The sequence below is a fragment of the Canis lupus genome, chromosome 9 (genome assembly GCF_011100685.1).
Source record: "Canis lupus familiaris isolate Mischka breed German Shepherd chromosome 9, alternate assembly UU_Cfam_GSD_1.0, whole genome shotgun sequence".
Classification (NCBI taxonomy): Eukaryota; Metazoa; Chordata; class Mammalia; order Carnivora; family Canidae; genus Canis; species Canis lupus.
The window spans coordinates 43,193,323-43,209,963 of record NC_049230.1 but is presented as its reverse complement, the minus strand read 5'-3'; the positions used below and the strand labels follow the sequence as shown (position 1 = coordinate 43,209,963).

At 53.3% G+C, this 16,641-nt stretch overlaps 1 protein-coding gene and 1 long non-coding RNA gene across 36 annotated transcripts in view; one reads left to right on the top strand and one right to left on the bottom strand.

The window, feature by feature from the left end:
- The window catches only part of MYO18A (myosin XVIIIA), a 98,770-nt gene extending 86,720 nt beyond the window's left edge, over positions 1 to 12,050 (top strand). For 25 of the 33 annotated variants that reach the window (XM_038548329.1, XM_038548328.1, XM_038548327.1 and 22 more), the window contains 3 exons: positions 3,212 to 3,334; positions 4,656 to 5,920; positions 10,606 to 10,741. In XM_038548329.1, coding sequence (XP_038404257.1) covers positions 3,212 to 3,334; positions 4,656 to 5,916 — 1,384 coding nt within the window. In that variant the 3' untranslated portion in view covers positions 5,917 to 5,920; positions 10,606 to 10,741. Of the gene's footprint in view, positions 1 to 3,211; positions 3,335 to 4,655; positions 5,921 to 10,605 lie in introns of all 33 variants that reach the window. The other 8 variants (XM_038548332.1, XM_038548331.1, XM_038548338.1 and 5 more) reach the window with 3 other exon arrangements.
- On the bottom strand, positions 1,081 to 15,088 carry LOC111097447. 3 transcript variants are annotated; one of them, XR_005364717.1, is made up of 4 exons: positions 9,127 to 10,221; positions 5,374 to 5,671; positions 3,190 to 3,353; positions 1,081 to 1,581 (listed from the first exon to the last, which is right to left on the bottom strand). It is a non-coding gene; the product is annotated as an uncharacterized LOC111097447 (long non-coding RNA). The 3 variants fall into 3 exon arrangements; XR_005364719.1 differs by lacking the exons at positions 5,374 to 5,671; positions 9,127 to 10,221 and adding an exon at positions 14,453 to 15,088; XR_005364718.1 differs by lacking the exon at positions 5,374 to 5,671.
- Positions 15,089 to 16,641: the final 1,553 nt, after the last annotated feature.

Sequence of the window (16,641 nt, the reverse complement as noted above, 5' to 3'; positions counted from 1 at the left end):
GTCTAACCACCCCTAACTCTGGCTCCCCACCCCCCCCAGGGCCCTTGCCGCATGCTGCACATGGACACAGCCTCTCACACCTCCTCCCAGCTGGTCTCATGCTAACACTGCTGACTCTGTCCTGAGGGGAGGCCAGGCGAGGGGCTGGGCCCTGCCTCAGAGGTAGAGGGCGGGCAGCGAGGCATGCTCCCCCAGGGAGGCTCAGGCTGCTGGCCCTTCACGCCCTGGGTGGGCAGGACCAGGGGGAAGAGCAGCCCTCCAGCAGAAAAAAGAGCTCAGCCTCAGTCTGGAGCACCACAGTCTGCCCTCCTGAGAGCCAGCCCTGTCCTCCCTCACAAAGCCAGAGGAGCTGCCTCTGCAGGCCTCTTTCTCTAGGGGGAAAAGTCTGATTGGGTTGGAGTTGTCCATACTGTAGGGCTCCTTTGGAGCCCGAGCTGCCAGAAAGAAGCAGGTACGTTTCGTTTTGAAAGGACCCCCACCTTCTCATGGCAGACAAAGGTGCGAGGTGAGGAACTGCCACCCTGCAGTTCCTTGTTTGGAGAAGGCATCCAGCCAGCTAGTCACAGGCTGCCCGGCAGTGGCCCGGGAAGGGAACACAGCCAGATGTATTTACTCCCTGTGGGCACTTTGGGCAGAGGGGGGGCCCCGGGTGTTCGTGCTGGTGCTGTCTTGTCAGGTGGCAGCGAGCCCAGGAAATCCACCCGCTCTTCGGTTACTTCTTTCTGGGCGGGAGCTGGACGGCGGGTGCAGATGCACAGGCCTTCAGGCAGATCAGAGTGATCCTCCGTTAGGTTCGCCAGGACTGTTTGTTTGGAGGTTGTTTTTTTAGTGTGGCATTGGATTTCCTCTCCTGCTCTCTCTCGCCTGGCAGGCCTCCTCCCCTGGCCAGGATGGGCTAGCGGCAGCGCAGAGGACTCCGTGAGAGCTAATGATAAATGTAATAGTGTGTAACAGTGATAGAGGGCCGCTGGAGCCCGGTTGTCACACACAATTAATATCCCCCGCCATTCTGTCTCCGTTTGTTTGTTCCCCTGCGATTCGGCTCCCAGTTAACTAATAGCACATGAGCCTGGACATAAATTGTATTTGACTCGAGGTTTAATTCCGACCATTTAAAATTTCAACTGCCCCCTGAGCCTGCCTGCCCCTGGAGTTTGTTTACGGGCCTGATTATTTAAGGAAAAGAACCTAAACATCATCTATAGGCTTGAAACTAAAAGGAAGGCGAGGGCAGGGAGGCCAGCTTCTCAACCCATTCGCTGCCCTGAATGTAAGGAGGAAAATTCGTATTCTGGGTACGCTACTATGTGTCCCCTGCGCGTTCTAGCCCTGCCATCCTTGGGCTGTAGAGAGCTCCGAGGGCTGATAAAATGCACATTTAAGATCATATTCTAGACCACTGCAAGGCAAGGGCATGTGCGCACATGCATGTGTGCACACACACATGCGCGTGCACTCACACAGGTGTGCTGGGGCATGCGGTCCTCACCACAGTCCTGCTGATGCCAGAGGTGGCCGTGGCTCCATCCTCAGCAGCTGGGTTCAGGTCCAAGTTATTGAGCGAGCGAGCGCGTAAGTGTGCTAAGGTGGGCAGAAAAATAATGTTTCGATTTACTTAGAGATACAGTTGTTATTGCCATAACCTTAATGAAAGCAGTAAACAGTGCAGTATTAAGGGAGATTTATACAGAAACACTTTTAACATGTAGACATAGATTTTGTGATGCATACAGCACCTCCTTTCTAAAGGCAATCAATATGGTTATGAACGGTGGTGATAAATTACAGGCTCTGAAGCTAGAGAAGGAGGTTTTTTGCACGAGTGTATAAATCAGGTGGTATTGGCGTTCCATGGGGCCTGTGTACCATAGTAAATCTGCCAGGCTTGGACAGGCACAGGGCTTGCATTAGTGGTTTTGGGCTGTCTGCTAAACTCCTGTTTACCCCGGGCATCAGCTAGCCTTGTCTTTGTTCTAATTCTGTATTTGATGGAAACCCATAAAATATGGGCTTTGTTCCCTTCCCAACAGGTCATGCTCCCTACAGTCCTCAGTACAGTGTCTGGTGGTTTCCTCTGTGTGTGTGCGCATGTGTGTACACACACACATGCATGCATGCACACACACGCGCATGCCTGTGCGGCTATTTATTCAAGAACATAATTCAGGAATGGGGCTGCTCCTGTTGACACAGATGAAAGGAGATTTGTATCAAGGAGAAATCCTAGCATGTCCATAGCAGGGGAATGTGGGAGCAGACATTTTGCAGAATTCTAAAAGCATTCTCATTCAGAAGCCCTCTTTAAGCCCTCACTGCTTTGTAAAGGAGTCACCATGACTCCAGCCTCAGAATCTGACTCCTTTGGGCTTTTCTGCAAGTAGAGAGGGCTCAGGCTGGCTTGGCCAGACCAGATGTGCAACTGGGAGCAAGAGCTGGCAGCTGCCTGAGGGAGGGAAGAGGAGACTTGGAGAGACGGAGCCATCGCGTCGTCTGGGACTTTCTGGGCTCAAGTGGATCTCCAGGGCCCAGTTTGAATCCCAGAGTTGTTGCCACCACCTCAGGAAGTGCTGATGCCCTGTCCTCATCCTCCTCTGTTTCTTAGGGAAGTATCAGGGTGGATCTGGGATCTGGTCTGTCATGCTCAGGTTAGCGCCACCATTGGCTGATGAGCCTCCAGTCCAAGCTGACCTGAAGGCATAACGATGCCCTTCTCCAACCTGTGGCTAGCAGTCTAGCTCTCGCAGCAAAAGTGTGGGAAATGGCCACTGCTGTGGCCCCATTTCTGGGAGTGGGCAGACGAGATGGAGTCAACCTCAGGGAATAACTGTAGGGCCTTGGACTCCTCTTTTTAACCGACGGCCATTTAGCCATAACTCATCAATGGATGGTTTCCCTGTCATCCTCATTGGTTCTGTTTGACCGAACAGCCAGCCTGTCCCAGGAAATAGAATAGGAGGCGCCTCCGTGTTCCTCAGGGCCCTGGGGGTGGCTATTGTACAGTGTGGCCTGCTGAGTGGGGCCGGGTCTTTGTGAACTGTGTGCCCCATCTAACCTCTCTTGTTCTCCCTGACTCACTGATGTGCATGCCACCCCGCATCCTACCCCCACACCCACCCAAGGCAAACCTGCCACCACTTCTGCGTTCCCTGCTGGGCAGTGGGTGATCTCTTCCTCCCCTGCCTTGCCTACCTTTCTGCTCCTCATCCCACAGCGAGGGGGACTCAGATGTGGACTCAGAGCTGGAGGACCGCGTCGACGGAGTCAAGTCATGGTTGTCCAAAAACAAGGGGCCTTCCAAGGCAGCTTCCGATGATGGCAGCTTAAAGAGTTCCAGGTGAGCATGTGGCCTTGAGCTGGGAAGAAAAGCCACCTCATGCACCAGGAATAATGGAGTAGGGCCTTGATCCCAAAAAGACCAGGCTTCATGCTCCCAGCATCTGTTGCCTGACATGTGGAATGAGCACAGGAGTCTCAGTGTCTTCTTAGGGTCTGTGGCACCCTTGTTCTTCCCAGGAAATGTTTTCCTACCAGGCTTGGGGCTTTGGTTTACTGTAGGTTTGAATTCATCCCCGCTTATGCATCAACAAATGTTGGTTGAACCACTTGCAAGTTTGAGCACTGGAATCAAGGCTGGAATGGGGCATAAGGAGACTCTGGATCCCACAACCCTGGACAGGGCTGGCTTGGGCCGGTTCTGGACCTCTGAAATCTTAAGGGGAATAGCAGCAGAAAAGGCACTGGTTCCCCCTGACTCCCCTGACACAGCTACATTCCTCTTTCTCTGCCCATTCTCTCCTTCCTCTGATCTTTTCACCACGTCCCCTCACCCTCCCCGCAACCCCACGCTTTCTGCTTGCACCCATCCACTGGAGGAACTCATTCCTCTCTTGTCCAGCCAGGTCAGTCTTCCCATCATGCAGACCCTACCCCTGAAATCCAGCTCCACATTCCCCATCCTGCACTTCCCCAGCCAGCGTGGCAGCAGGGAGGGAGATCCTCTGTCCTCTGCTCCAGTGCCTCCTGCTGGCTCCGCAGCCTCCCAGCTTCTCCCCAACTCAGAGCCATCCTGATTCCCTCCACCCCATCCCTGCTTCCCCACCCCCTCCCAGAGGCTGCTGGCAGGCTGGAAGAACAAAGTAATCCCCCCTCCTCCTCCAACTCCCCTGAGGCCCCTTCCCAAGTCCAGCCCCCACACCATAAGCACCCAGCCGCCCCCTCTAATTGGCTTAATTTATTCAGCCAAACAACGTTTTGTTACCGCAGATAATGCCGCCTTCCCCGCCCCACTGCCGTTCACCATGGCATGGCACAAGGCTCCAGGTAGTTGACAATGAAATAAATTGAACTAAACGTTTTAGAGGGGGAAAAGTGATGAAATAGAACAATGGTCTAATTTACATGACATTCTCCATGAAGCTATTTTCACTGACGCAAATTATTTTGCTTCATTTCCTCCAATGCTCTCACTGCCACTTTGCCAGGGTGCTGCCGGGTGCTCCCTTTGCCTCCTGTCTCCTCCCGCCCCCTGTGTCTTTATTCTCTGGGTTTAATGCTGGCTCCTCTCTTTCTCTCTCTCTCTCTCCCTGTCTCATTCTGTCTGTGCTGCCTCTAACCACTACTGGTTCTCTCTTCCTGGCCTCACCTCCCTCCCCTAGGACGGCCCTCAACACCTCTGGGAAAGAGGGCAAGGGGGTGGAGGAGAGGCCGGCCTCAGCACTGAGCTCCCTGAGCTACCGGAAACGGCTCACCCTGAAGGACTCCATCGGGGGCACCGGGGACGAGGACTCGCTCTTCACCACCCTGAGCGAGCGGGCGGCCTCCCCCGAGAGGCCCCCCCGGAAGACCTGCCCGGGGCCCAGGGATGAGCTGGATGAACGCGGCTCCACCCTCTCCGAGGCCCCCAGCCGCCGCACTGGCCGGGGGCTGGAGAAGAGGTGGGGCTCAGACTTTGACCGGGCCTCCACCGTCTCTGCCCCCACCAGCCGGGCCTCTTCGGCCACCCGGCGTGGCTCCCGGGGCTCTGGTGAGGACGGGGCCCGCTCCTCCATGAGCTTCTCGCTCTCGGGCTCCCCCAGTTCCCGGCGCAGCACCTCCCGGCTTGATACCCTGTCCGTGTCCAGGACCCTCAGCCCCTCCTTGAGCCGGGCCTCAGGCCTAGGCCGGGACAGCCCTGATTCCCACCTGTCCCTGGGCCAGAGCTGCCTGGATGCGTGGGATGACACGGCCAGCGTGGCCTTGAGCGAGGCCCACTCCCAGTACAGCCACCCGTCACTGGCCCGCAGTCTGTCGGTGCCTCCGCGGCCCCGCATCTCAGCCTCTGTCACCGATGAGCCTCTAGGCTCTGGCATCCGCCCTGCCAGCCGTCGCTCCTACCTGGACCCAGACCTGGAGGCCGCCATCAACGAAGTCTTGAGCTACAAACCCGTCCCGTTCCAGAGGAGCAGCCTGGAGCCCGACTCTGAGGAGGACGACCGCAAGAGCATCCAAAGCGTCCGCAGCGTCCAGCTGGACCTCCCAGCGCAGGCCACCAGCATCCGCCGCTCGGCCTCTGCCGCTGACGTGTCCCGGGCCCAGGGCGGCCGCAAGGGCCGCAGCAGGAGGAGGAGCAGCTCCAGCTCCAGCTCCAGCTCCGAGGATTCCTCGGAGCACAAGCGGCGGAAGAAGGGGCGCTCTCGAAAGAGCAAGAAGAAGTCCAAATCGAGAAGAAAGAGAACAGAGACAGAGTCAGAGTCCTCATCAACATCCAGTGGCTCTACCGTGTCAGGCCACAGCCGCTCAAGCGTGAAGAAGGGCCCAGCTGTGGAAGAGGAGGAGGCCGGGCAGGCACGCCGGCAATCTCGGAAGGAGGAGAAGAAGCGCAAGAAGGAGGTGGACAGCCTGATGATGCGGTACCTGTACCGACCTGAGAGCGACTAGTGCAGTAGGTGGCACCCGGCATGGAGTGCAGCATGGAGTGTGCCCCTTGGTGTGAACTAACTAATGTGCCCCCACCTCACCTCTCACCGCTTGGGCCTCTCCGTCCAACCCATCCAGATGAGCCAGCCTGGCCTCCGAGAGCTTTCTGGCTACCGTGGAGAGTGGGGCCAGGTAGTCCATCTGAGCTCCGAGCCCAGTCACCTGATGGTGCTTAGGATGATTGGTCACACTTATTAAGTCCCTAATAACAGGCCAGGGGCCCTCCTAGATATTTGCCACACTTCGTTCACCTAATCCTCATACTAACTCTGTAACAAAGGTCTGACTAGCTCCATCTTCTAGGAGAGAAAGCTGAGGCTCAGGGACGCGAAGTCACTTGCCAAGGTCACATAGTTGGGAAGTGATGTTGCTGGGATCAGAATGGAGTCTATTCAACTTACCCTTGACTGCTCTTCTGTATGGCCCAAGGCAGAGCACATGGGTGAGATGTTTGCTGTGTGTGCCTGGCAGCACCAATATGGGAGCTTTTTGTCCATGGCCCCAACAGGCTGGTCTTGGGAGAGGGCTCTAGTGGACCTCCTGGGTGTGAGTTGGTGCGTTAGTGGCTATCATCTATTATGAGGCCTTTGGCTCAGCTCTTCCCTGCCCTGCAAAACCACCTTCCTCCCCGGCACAGAGCTCAAGCCTCAGAGTGCAAGGCTTACAGGGCTGCAGCCCCCACAGTACCACACCCTCCATCAAACCCAGAGATGCCTGACTCCCTCCCCATCCCTCCCACCTGAAGCCCACACATGGGCGTCACCTCGTCTCAGCTCATCTTAAAAAGTTATAATGAATAGAAATTACCAGCTGCTTGAGTGACAGCCCCCTCCTGGCTCTCCTGCCTCCCCCAGCCTTCTCTGTGGGAAGGGAGATCTAGCAGTTAGGCCCTTTATGCCCACACCCCCACCTCAGAAGAAAGGCAAAGACTGACTCACTGGAATCCCATTGTTGCCAGTTTCCCTGGTGGGTGGTGACACTTGGATCACCCTGGTTATGTGAAGCTGTTTTCGGCATGGTACCTCCCAGAGCAAGCTTGCTGCTTCCCAGGAGGTATGACCCCAGAGTGCAGCCCCCCACCTGGAGCATGGGCACTGCTTCCCAGGTGCATGAATTAACACACACCTGTTGCATGCCTTTGGGCCTCTAGTGCCCTGGAGCCTCTGAGCAAGTAACAGCGAGTTGGTGGAGTTCTACCCAAAGGGACCAGTTATGATCTAAGAAACGGACAAGTAGAAGTGAATGTTATCTGCACTCCTTGGAAATGGGTGAGGGGATGGTGGGGAGAGGGTGGAATTTAAACCTAGACCAGGCTCATGGCCATCTTGGATTCCTCAAACCCTGAGCTGCTCTGAAACCAAGTCTTTGGGCTCAGCACACCTCTGTTGCTTCCCCTGTGTGGCAGATGGTTGCAGGGTGCTCTGGGAAGAGCGGAAACATCTCAGTTGCACTAGGGAGCTGTTTTCAACCCCACAGTGAGAAAAGACAGGAGTCACAATATTGTGTCTACCACATCAGCCTTCCCCTCAGCAGCCCTGCCAAGTGCCCTGCTCCCCCAGTGCAGGAAGTGAGTTGATAGGCCAGGCCCTTCTGAGCACTGCACCCCTGCCTGAAGAGGGAGCCTCCGGCCTTGCCAGGCCCTCCCATGCTACCCAGCAACTGGTGTATTTCAGACCCAGTGCTTTCAGCCCAACGTCAAAAACATGTGATGCCTGCTTCTTCCCCCAGCCACCTGCACAGTCCCTCTTGTCCACCAGGAAAACCGGAGTAGTCCCGAAACCCTACACACCACCACCAAGGAGGACTGGATTCACTGCAGGGAGAGTGGGCACTGAGCCAGAAGAAGCTAGCCGGCCAATACAGAGCCGGCAAGAGGAGGGCCAGGGAAGGGACGACCTGGCCGGGCTCTGCACAAACTGGCTGTGGGTAGAGAAACTGCCAAGTGTGGGGCAGGGGCTGAGTGGTGGCTTAGCTTCCCATCTGGCAAGGCGGGGACCGGTGAGAATTCAGAAGGCGAACTCATCCATAGCAAAGGCAAGGGGAGGGGGCTGCCACCCTGGGCTCACCCAGCATGAATTAGCTTATACACCAAATTGTTTGTGACAGCATTGTGCAGGAAACGGCTGGCTTGTGGGGAGGAAAGCTTTTTGAACAATTTGGTTAAAATGTTCAAATTGCCAGCCCTGACTCTTGCCCTGGGGAGGAGGCTAGCTGCCTGCTGTTGGCTCTTCAGCTGTGGCACTGTGAATCCACCAAGGAGCCTGGCTGAAGCATACCCAGCGAGGAGCAAGGTATTTTGTAGCTCCCTGGAGCTCCAGAGAGGAGCATGGAGTTGGCCCCCTCTCCAGCCACCTCTGTCACTTGTCCCACATCTGGAGCAGTGCTAGAACCTGGCTATCATCTATCCAGGTATCTGCTTGGCAGGCACAGGAATGTGGGAGTGGGGGCTGCCGCCCCACTCAGGAGAAGCACGAGAATGGAAAAGATCTCAGACCAGCCCTACCCTGTGGTGCCCTGTTTACATCTGGATTGCAGCCCTGGCATCCACCTTGCCCCCCTGTCTGCCCCCAAAATAACCCTACTGTTTTTCCACAAAGTCCTCTTGCCCAACAGCAGAACTTTGCACTTGGGTGCCCAGAAACTCTGTCCAAACATTGAAAATAAAACCAGGCTCCCACTAATTTAGAATTCAAACAACCCAAAAGCTAAAATAACCCCAATTTTTTCTATGTTGCACAGTCATCATTGAGCTTTATAATTTTGTCCCTGAGATACCCTAGAGTCCTTAAGTGCCTTTGGCCCATCAAAGAAAGACTCATTTATGTTCAGTCTAGTTTGTATTAAATGTGTTTTGTGCTATTCTGATTCCTTTAAAAATGGTAATTCATTCATGAGAAATATGATAACTATTAACCAGACTGCCCCATTCCTGAACCATTCTGCATAATTGAACATGTATTCTATCAGGCTCTTCCTTCTCCCCAGGGAGACAGAGAGAGAAAGAGAGAGAGAGAGAGAGACCTATCTTTACAAACCCCCTGGGCTCTCACCCCGGTCAGCGAGGAGCATTCAGATTTGTTCACTTTTTCTCTTCAGGTCACCTAATCTAGCAGCAGGGTGGAGTCAGCAAAAGGCCTTGAGGTTTAAGAGTCCAAGTTCAAATTTACTTACTGACTGTGTGACCTTGAGGGAGATGTTTCCTCTCTTTGAACCGACTTCCCGCTGACATTTCATAGAGTTGTCCTGAAGAGTAAGACACATATCCAGAGTGCCTGGGACAGTCTCGCACACAGGAAGTACTCAATAGCCAAACCCTTTCTTCAGACACAGTTGGAAAAGCTAAGAATGTGATTCTTTCTTGCAGAACCCTGTTTCCTCTTCTTTTGGTTTGAGGATAGAAGAACTTCGAAGGGGCCAGTAAACAAGGTCCCCGCTCAGATTCTTAAAGCAGAGTTGTGAGCAGAAGAGTTACCAAACTCCTGTTTATCCTGGCGGAAGCTCTCTAGGATCTGGAAGCAGAGTGGTGTCCTCGGGAGCGGAGTGGGCAGGGATTCTGAGTGCAGGGCACTGGTAGGGGTGGAGCGCCTCTGAGCTGCATTTTGTTCAAGAGTGCTGAAATTATGGTGCACTTGAACCTGCAAAGGCAACAGAGGTGGGAGGGGCAGGGGCAGGCAGCCCTGAGGCTTTGGGAAAGAAAGAAAAAAGAGATTGGAGCAAGAGGTTTCCATCCTTGCTCAATGTCATGAGCCTGCTTTTTCCAGGGATAATGCTTCTTCACCTCCTGGTGAGGGGAAGTTGGAGGCTCCCAGCGACCTGATGAAAACTCTCCAGGGTTGGGTTATGGTGCCAAGGAAGGGATGCCTGTGCTACTCCAAAACAGAGGTCTTGCCAGTCCCTACAACCTGAGCCTCCATTCCTTGTGATGAATGGATGATGCCATGGTCAAGGGCAGAAAGTCTCAGAGACCTCAGGAAAACTTGAGGGGAAAGGGTTCAGGTCTGGGAGTATCCAGTAGGGAAGGATTTCTGTTTAGGGATAAATTTACCTTAGGCAGGCTGGTGCCCTGTAATCTACGAGACCTGTCAGCATGGTCCATGGACCACCTGCATCAGAATCTTCTGGGGAGGAATTGAAAAAGCAGAATTCGGGATCCCTGGGTGGCGCAGCGGTTTGGCGCCTGCCTTTGGCCCAGGGCGCGATCCTGGAGACCCAGGATCGAATCCCACGTCAGGCTCCCGGTGCATGGAGCCTGCTTCTCCCTCTACCTGTGTCTTTGCCTCTCTCTCTCTCTCTCTCTCTCTCTCTCTGACTATCATAAATAAATAAAGAAAAAAAAAAACAGCAAAATTCCTCAGTCCCACACAGAAGCCAGCAAATCAGAATTTCTCTGGGGAGGAACACAGGAGTCTGTAGCCAGTTCTTACGCATACCCTATAGCACTGCTTTCTTGGGAGTTTCAAAAGTTTTCAGAATCAAGACAATATGCTCCTTTCTCTCACTACTCTGAGTGTGAGGGATTGAATTTGCTTTTCAATCTGTGGCTTTTGGGAAATGCTGTGACAGGGCCTTGGGAGCCTCCCCAGACCCAAAGGCTTTGGTGTTGAAGGTAAAGATCATCTTTCCAGTGACCTTGTGCCTCTCTCCCTGCAGCCCTACCAGCTACTGGAAGTCCCTTGCCCCTGACCGGTCAGATGATGAGCACGACCCTCTGGACAGCACCTCCAGGCTGCGATACTCCCATAACTATCTGAGTGACAGCGACACAGAGGCCAAACCAACAGAGACCAACGCATAGCCCAGGGGAGTGGTCTGTACCCCTTGCACCCAATGGCTACTGCTGCCACGGCGCCTCTCCCAGGAAACGGCGGGGCACAGGTCTCCCCCACCTGACTGCTGATCTGCATGGGAAACACCCAGCCCCGTTGGGTCAGGGGGCTTTCCAAGCTGTGGGTGTCTGATGTCTCCACATGAAAGAGGTGGGGGGGAGGGGGAGAGGAGTTTTCGAAAAGAGAACTTTTTGCTCCTTCTGCCTCCAGAATGCCACACTCTTGGCTTCTACCTTGGGCCACTGTGGGCAGTGGCAGGTGGCTTGGCACTGCATGGAGCCAGCAAGCTGACCTCCATCTCAGCCCCCTGCTCAGGGACAATGGACAGATGGCCTGATGGGACACTCTAGGTTGCTGGGTCCATGGGGAAGAGTCAGGGGATGGGGCAGGAACAGCAATTCTCTACCCCCCCTCCCCCCCGCCCCCTGGGTTGAGGGCTTTCTCTTCTCAGTGCCTGCTGTCTTTTTCCTTTTAATTTAAATAGCCAACCTCTCCCTCACAGCTGCATCCCTGAAAGAGTGGGAGGGGGCTGTGGTGGCAGCTGGGGTTTGCGGGAATGACTAGGGGAATCTCATCTCCATCTTCACTCCTCAGAGAGCAGTCCTTTCTCTGTGCAGCTGGAGAGACCAGTAAGTGGAGCTGGGTCCAGATTCTTAAGTCAGCACGAGGTGGGGCTCTCAGGTGTTTCTGGATTTGGGTTGAGCATGCCTACACAGACAGGGGTGCATATGTACTATCCAGCAGTTCCAGCCCCCACCCCCCATCGTCTCATCAGTGTGTTACGTGCAATGATTTATTTAAGACTAAACCTATTCCACCTACACCGATTCAGGGCTTATCCAAGCATTGCCTCCCTGCCATTCTGTCCAAGTTTCCTGCACCACAGGCCCAACTTGAGAGGGAAGGCCTTGAGTTGAGGGCTTGTGATCAGAAAAACTGACGATGGGGGTTTGGGTCAGTACTGGTGTGTATTAGACACCAGTCCTCACATGTGTCCTGAGCCCAAGTCATTGTTCTTCTTCCAGTTGCCCTGCCCCCACACGCTCACTCCAGACATGACAACATGAGGCCCAAAAGTCCCAGCCCCCACCCTACAGGTCATCCCACCAACCACCAGGCTTGGGGGCCCAAGGGCAGTGCCTGGTGCCTCTCCCATCTGCTGTCCCCCCTTCTCTCCCGCAATTGGTTTGTACTCATTGGGCTGTGCTCTCTCTTCCCTGTTTACCTGATGTATGGAAATAAATGCCCTTTCCCTCCTGGCTCTGCCAATTTTCCCGCTTGTTCCTTCAGGCTCAGGTTAAGTCCTGGGTGCTCACTGGAGAGCAGAATCAGGATTCTGCTGGGGACTTGGGGAAGTGCCCGGGTCTCTAGCCTACTCCCACACCAGACCGGTGCCACTCACAGCTTTGGCAGGTCATTTGGGGCAGGCAAAGGTAGAAGGATGAAAAGGTTGATCAAGGAGGACAAACCCCTCCTTTTATTTTAAGAGCCTGTGGATTGTAATCAGAGCCATCCACACCACATCCTACCCTGGCCTCCACTCAGAAATGTGGACATCCCTCTGGTTATTAAATCAGAGATCCTGTCTTTTTTTTTTTTTTGGATGCAAGTCCTTACTAGGCAAAATTTTTAGATTTATTTTTAATCATTCCAAATATGATTTTTTGCTCAAAACATGGCAGAACTCTCCTTGGCCTCCAACCCCATTGGCCATAGGGCAACTCGAGTAGGCTGGGAGTTCTGGCTTCTCTGCCCCACTCAGTCCCTGCCTTCATGCCTCAGTCCACCCTTACTCTGCTCACTGACAGCTAAGAGGCAGCTCTTGCAGAAAGGCAAAAACAAATGACTCCCTCTCCTCCTCCTCCTCCTCCTCCTCCTCCTCCTCCTCTACCTTCTGTAATGTGACCAGTTATAATCCCTGCACTCATAAAGTTTCTTTTACAGCTGGTCAGTCAGGCTCCCCTGGTTTGTACAGATAGTCAGGAAAGGGTATCAGACAGCCCTAATGCCAAGGCTCTGGTGATGTCAGCCACCCAGAAAGGGTCAAGAAAGGGAAGGAGGGAGGAAAGTCCCCCAGAATGAGTGGGAGAGGAGTGTCAAATGGATCCATCTTGAATGAAAGAGACTTCCCCCTCCACTGCTCCAGTTGAATAGAGAAGGTAGTAAAAGTAACTTTTTTTTTTTTTTAACTGCTGGCTCCTCACATTCATCTTTTACTTGTCCTCTCAAGTTAGATGGGTGTGTTTTCTATTTCTTGCAGGAACTAGTATGACAAAGTACCTCCCACCTTCAGACAAGATCCCAATTCTGTTGACCCACACTGACTCAGGCCTCTGGCTAACTGGAAAGTCCATCATCATTATCTAGTAGTCTAGGGGCAGAAGGCTTATTATTATTATTCAAGTCAGAGAACTTATATTACTAATTTATTCATTCACTTGACAAATATTTCATAACTGCCTGCTATGGCCTAGGCACTGTTCTAAGTGCTGGGGACCAATGAGTTTCCTTCTTTTATAAAGCAGATATTCTAGTGGAGATGCTGACATACAAAATAGGTAGGTACTGCACCTACTAATATAATATGTGCAGGCTTTGGGTGAGTAGAGAGGAGTAAATCATAGTGTTTGTCATCTAGGGGTTTGTGGACATGGGCAGACCCATGTGGAAATAATTACATGAGAAAACAGAAGGAGAAAAAAGTTGCTTTGGGCATATTATGGGGAGAGAATGGGGTGTGGGGTTCAGGTGGAGGAGGATGGGAAGGCTTCTAAAAGGAGCTGGTATTTTGAACTGGGGCTTAAAGAAAGGATAGCACTTCCACAGGGCTACTGGAAAAAAAGAAGAGCTTAAGCAAAGGACCTGAGGCAGGAAAAGATGGTAGGGATCTCCACAGGCAGGGATCTTCTAAGGAAGCCGGACTTAGCCTCACATGACCAACACTTCAGGTTGCCACAAAGCCCCTCGGCCAGGGTGCTAGGCTCCAGGCTGGGAAGGAGGCAATGCCCTCAGCATCAACTCCCCAGGGGAGTCCAGGTGCCTGCAGGGCTGTCAAAGCCCAACTTTATTTGCGTGCGCCTTCAGAGCCCTCCCCTGTACACTGTACACTCATGGCAGCTCTGGTCACTAAGATGTAAATGATTCTCAAAAAACAGGCAGCAAATCTGCCCCTGTGCCAGGCTCAAAGCTGCCTTGATAGCGTCTCCTCTGTCATCTCAGACCCTCAGGACTGCTCTAACTCCTGGGTGAAAGGTGCAGGTGAGGACCAAAGGCTCCCCATGGTGGCGCAGGCTATGCCCAGAGACAAGAGCGGCCCACAGGGACTCCTGAACTCCCTCCTTTGTCCTGTGTCCTCTTGGCAGATTATCCCAGCTGTGCCCCCTCATGCCCCGCCCCCATGCCTGGTGGCACAGACACTTAGCGATTTGCTCCTTAATTGTCCCCCGGCTAGGCTGCGCAGATGCAGCTCTTTAATCTCTCCTGATAAATGAATCGCGCAGCTCCTTTAATCATATGTTCATATCCAAGCCAATTTGAATCAATTTGGCAGTGAGCATGTAGCAAGAGATGCCATGACTGCTGTTTTCCCCTCAGGGCCCCCGAGCCTGCGCTTCTGCTGTCCTCATCCTCAGCAAAGAGCCCAGGAGGCCCATTGGAGAAGGATCTCCTACCTGAACGGTGGGAACTTTTCAAAGTGAATCATGAATCCCTGTCCTCCGTGCTGGGCTCTGTGGGACTAGAGGAAAATGGGTTCCCAAAGGCCTCCCACGGGGGAGGGGGGAGGCTGAGTCCACAGCCTCCCTTGGCCCCTGAACAAAGGGCCCCATTGTCATCCCTCAGAGAAACGACTGCCTGAAATCTGACCATAATCCTCCCGCTCCCCTTTCATTTCCTCTGAGCTGGTTCTCAGGGAAGCTGGAACTCATCCCCACCTTCTACATAGCAACACATTCCAGACCAACCTATGGTAATTTGTCCTTGCCTGCTGCTGCTACTGGCTGCCTCCCCAACTCCTTTCATCCTTCCCCAGGAAGTAGTCCATACTAAATCCCCCAGCCTGCTGGGCCACCCAGGACCTGCTTGATAATGCACCAAGTTTTGCTGCATTTGGGGCTGCTGCGTTTTCACCTGCAGAAGTCGTGGCCACGTGCCGTGGTAAAAACAAAATACAAAAGTGGCCAAAACCTGCTTACAGGAGCGCTCCTGACGCTAGCACTGAGACCTGGGAGAAGGGGCTTAATCTCTCGGGTTCAGTGTCCTCAACTGTAAAACAAGGTGGTCGTGCTGGCAAGAACCTCCTGGCTCCTAAATTCGGGGGAGCCCCTCCCTGCTGCCCGCAGACCCTCCTCCCCCCCCCCCCTTCATCCCCCTCGGTAACGAGCCAGAGGGAGCGGGAGCGGCGGGCGGCGGGCGCTGGGGGAGGCGGTCCTCTCCCCGGGCGAGTCTGTCTGTCTGGGGTTGGCCCTGTCCAGCGGCTCGGCTGCTCCTCCGCCTTCTCCCCGCGCCCTCTGGGTTTTCCCCGGGGGCTCGGCCAGTCCGGGCAGGCGCCCTCCCATCCGCCCGGAGCCCTGTATTAACATGTTCATATAGTATTTGCCCGCCCTGGGCCTGCAGAGCACCTACCCTCCCGCCCCCGCCCGAAGGGTCTTCCCGCAGCTCCGCGAAGCCAGGAAGCCACTGCCATCGCTCGGAAGGTTCCTAAGCGGTTGACTGGCCCGAGCCCATCAGCCTTGCCCTTCGAGGATTCCCTCTGCGTGAGGACCGGTCTCCGTCAGCCACTCGACCTTACTGTTTCCCGCCTTTTTGAGGGCTCTTGGAGGTCCTTGGCAGAAGCTCCCAATGAGGGGTACCTTTTCCCACCTGTCGCCTGTCAGTAGTGACCCCCGGGATGGGGAGGAAGATGAAATCAACAATAGTTCCCATTTGCTGAGCACCTACTATGTTCCCATTTGCTGAGCATTTACTATGTCCTCTAACCTTTATCACAACCATGCAATGTCCTCTCCCTGAGGCTCCAAGAGGTGATGTGTATCCTAAAAGGATCCTCAGCTTGGTTCTAGCAAAGGGCCAAGCATCTCCCAGCTGCTCTGGCCTTGTCAGGGGATAAAGGGAGTTGAAAGAGTGCCAAGAATCACTGTCACGATCCTCCTCTCTGATGGCTGTGTGCATGGTATTCACCAAAGCTTGGCCTAAGTAAGGAAACGCTTCTTGGCATTTTGGGGGGAAATGTCAACCTTACATTTGTGTTGCTCCTTACAATTTTCAGAACATCCTCCATACATTATCACATTTGTGCTTCATGCATATGGTGCCAACACTATGAGTAACAGCTCCACATGGCCCGGAATGCATACATTAAGCTATATTCACCTCAGTCTAATTTCATTACAGTATAACGGAAAAATCCAGACCCCGTTCTCTGGGATTTGATCTGGGAGGAGTGATTTCCAGAGCAATAGTCATTTTGGAGTTAACAAGGAGGCTAGATTGTTTAGAAGGAATTTCACAGAGAAATTGAGTCTTTTGTAGTGTAAACCCTAGTGATGGGTCATATACATGAGGGAGATTCCAAAAAAGGATGTGTGCTTTGCAATTGAAGTCAGTGACATAAATCTCCCAGTGGAATACTTAAATGTGCAGATAGAATTTGTTTTAGATATCAAAAGTCAGCTATGACAGTTTAAAAAAAAAAACACCAAAAAACTCAAAAAGGATATTAAGGTTCAACACCATCCAGGCAAATTATATTTGAGGTGGATTAAGAGTCAAAGAGTTTCCACATTTTAATAAATTTTTATATGTTTTGCACCATATCTATGATCTGACTAGATTAGGAAAAGAAGCAAATGGATTTTGGGAA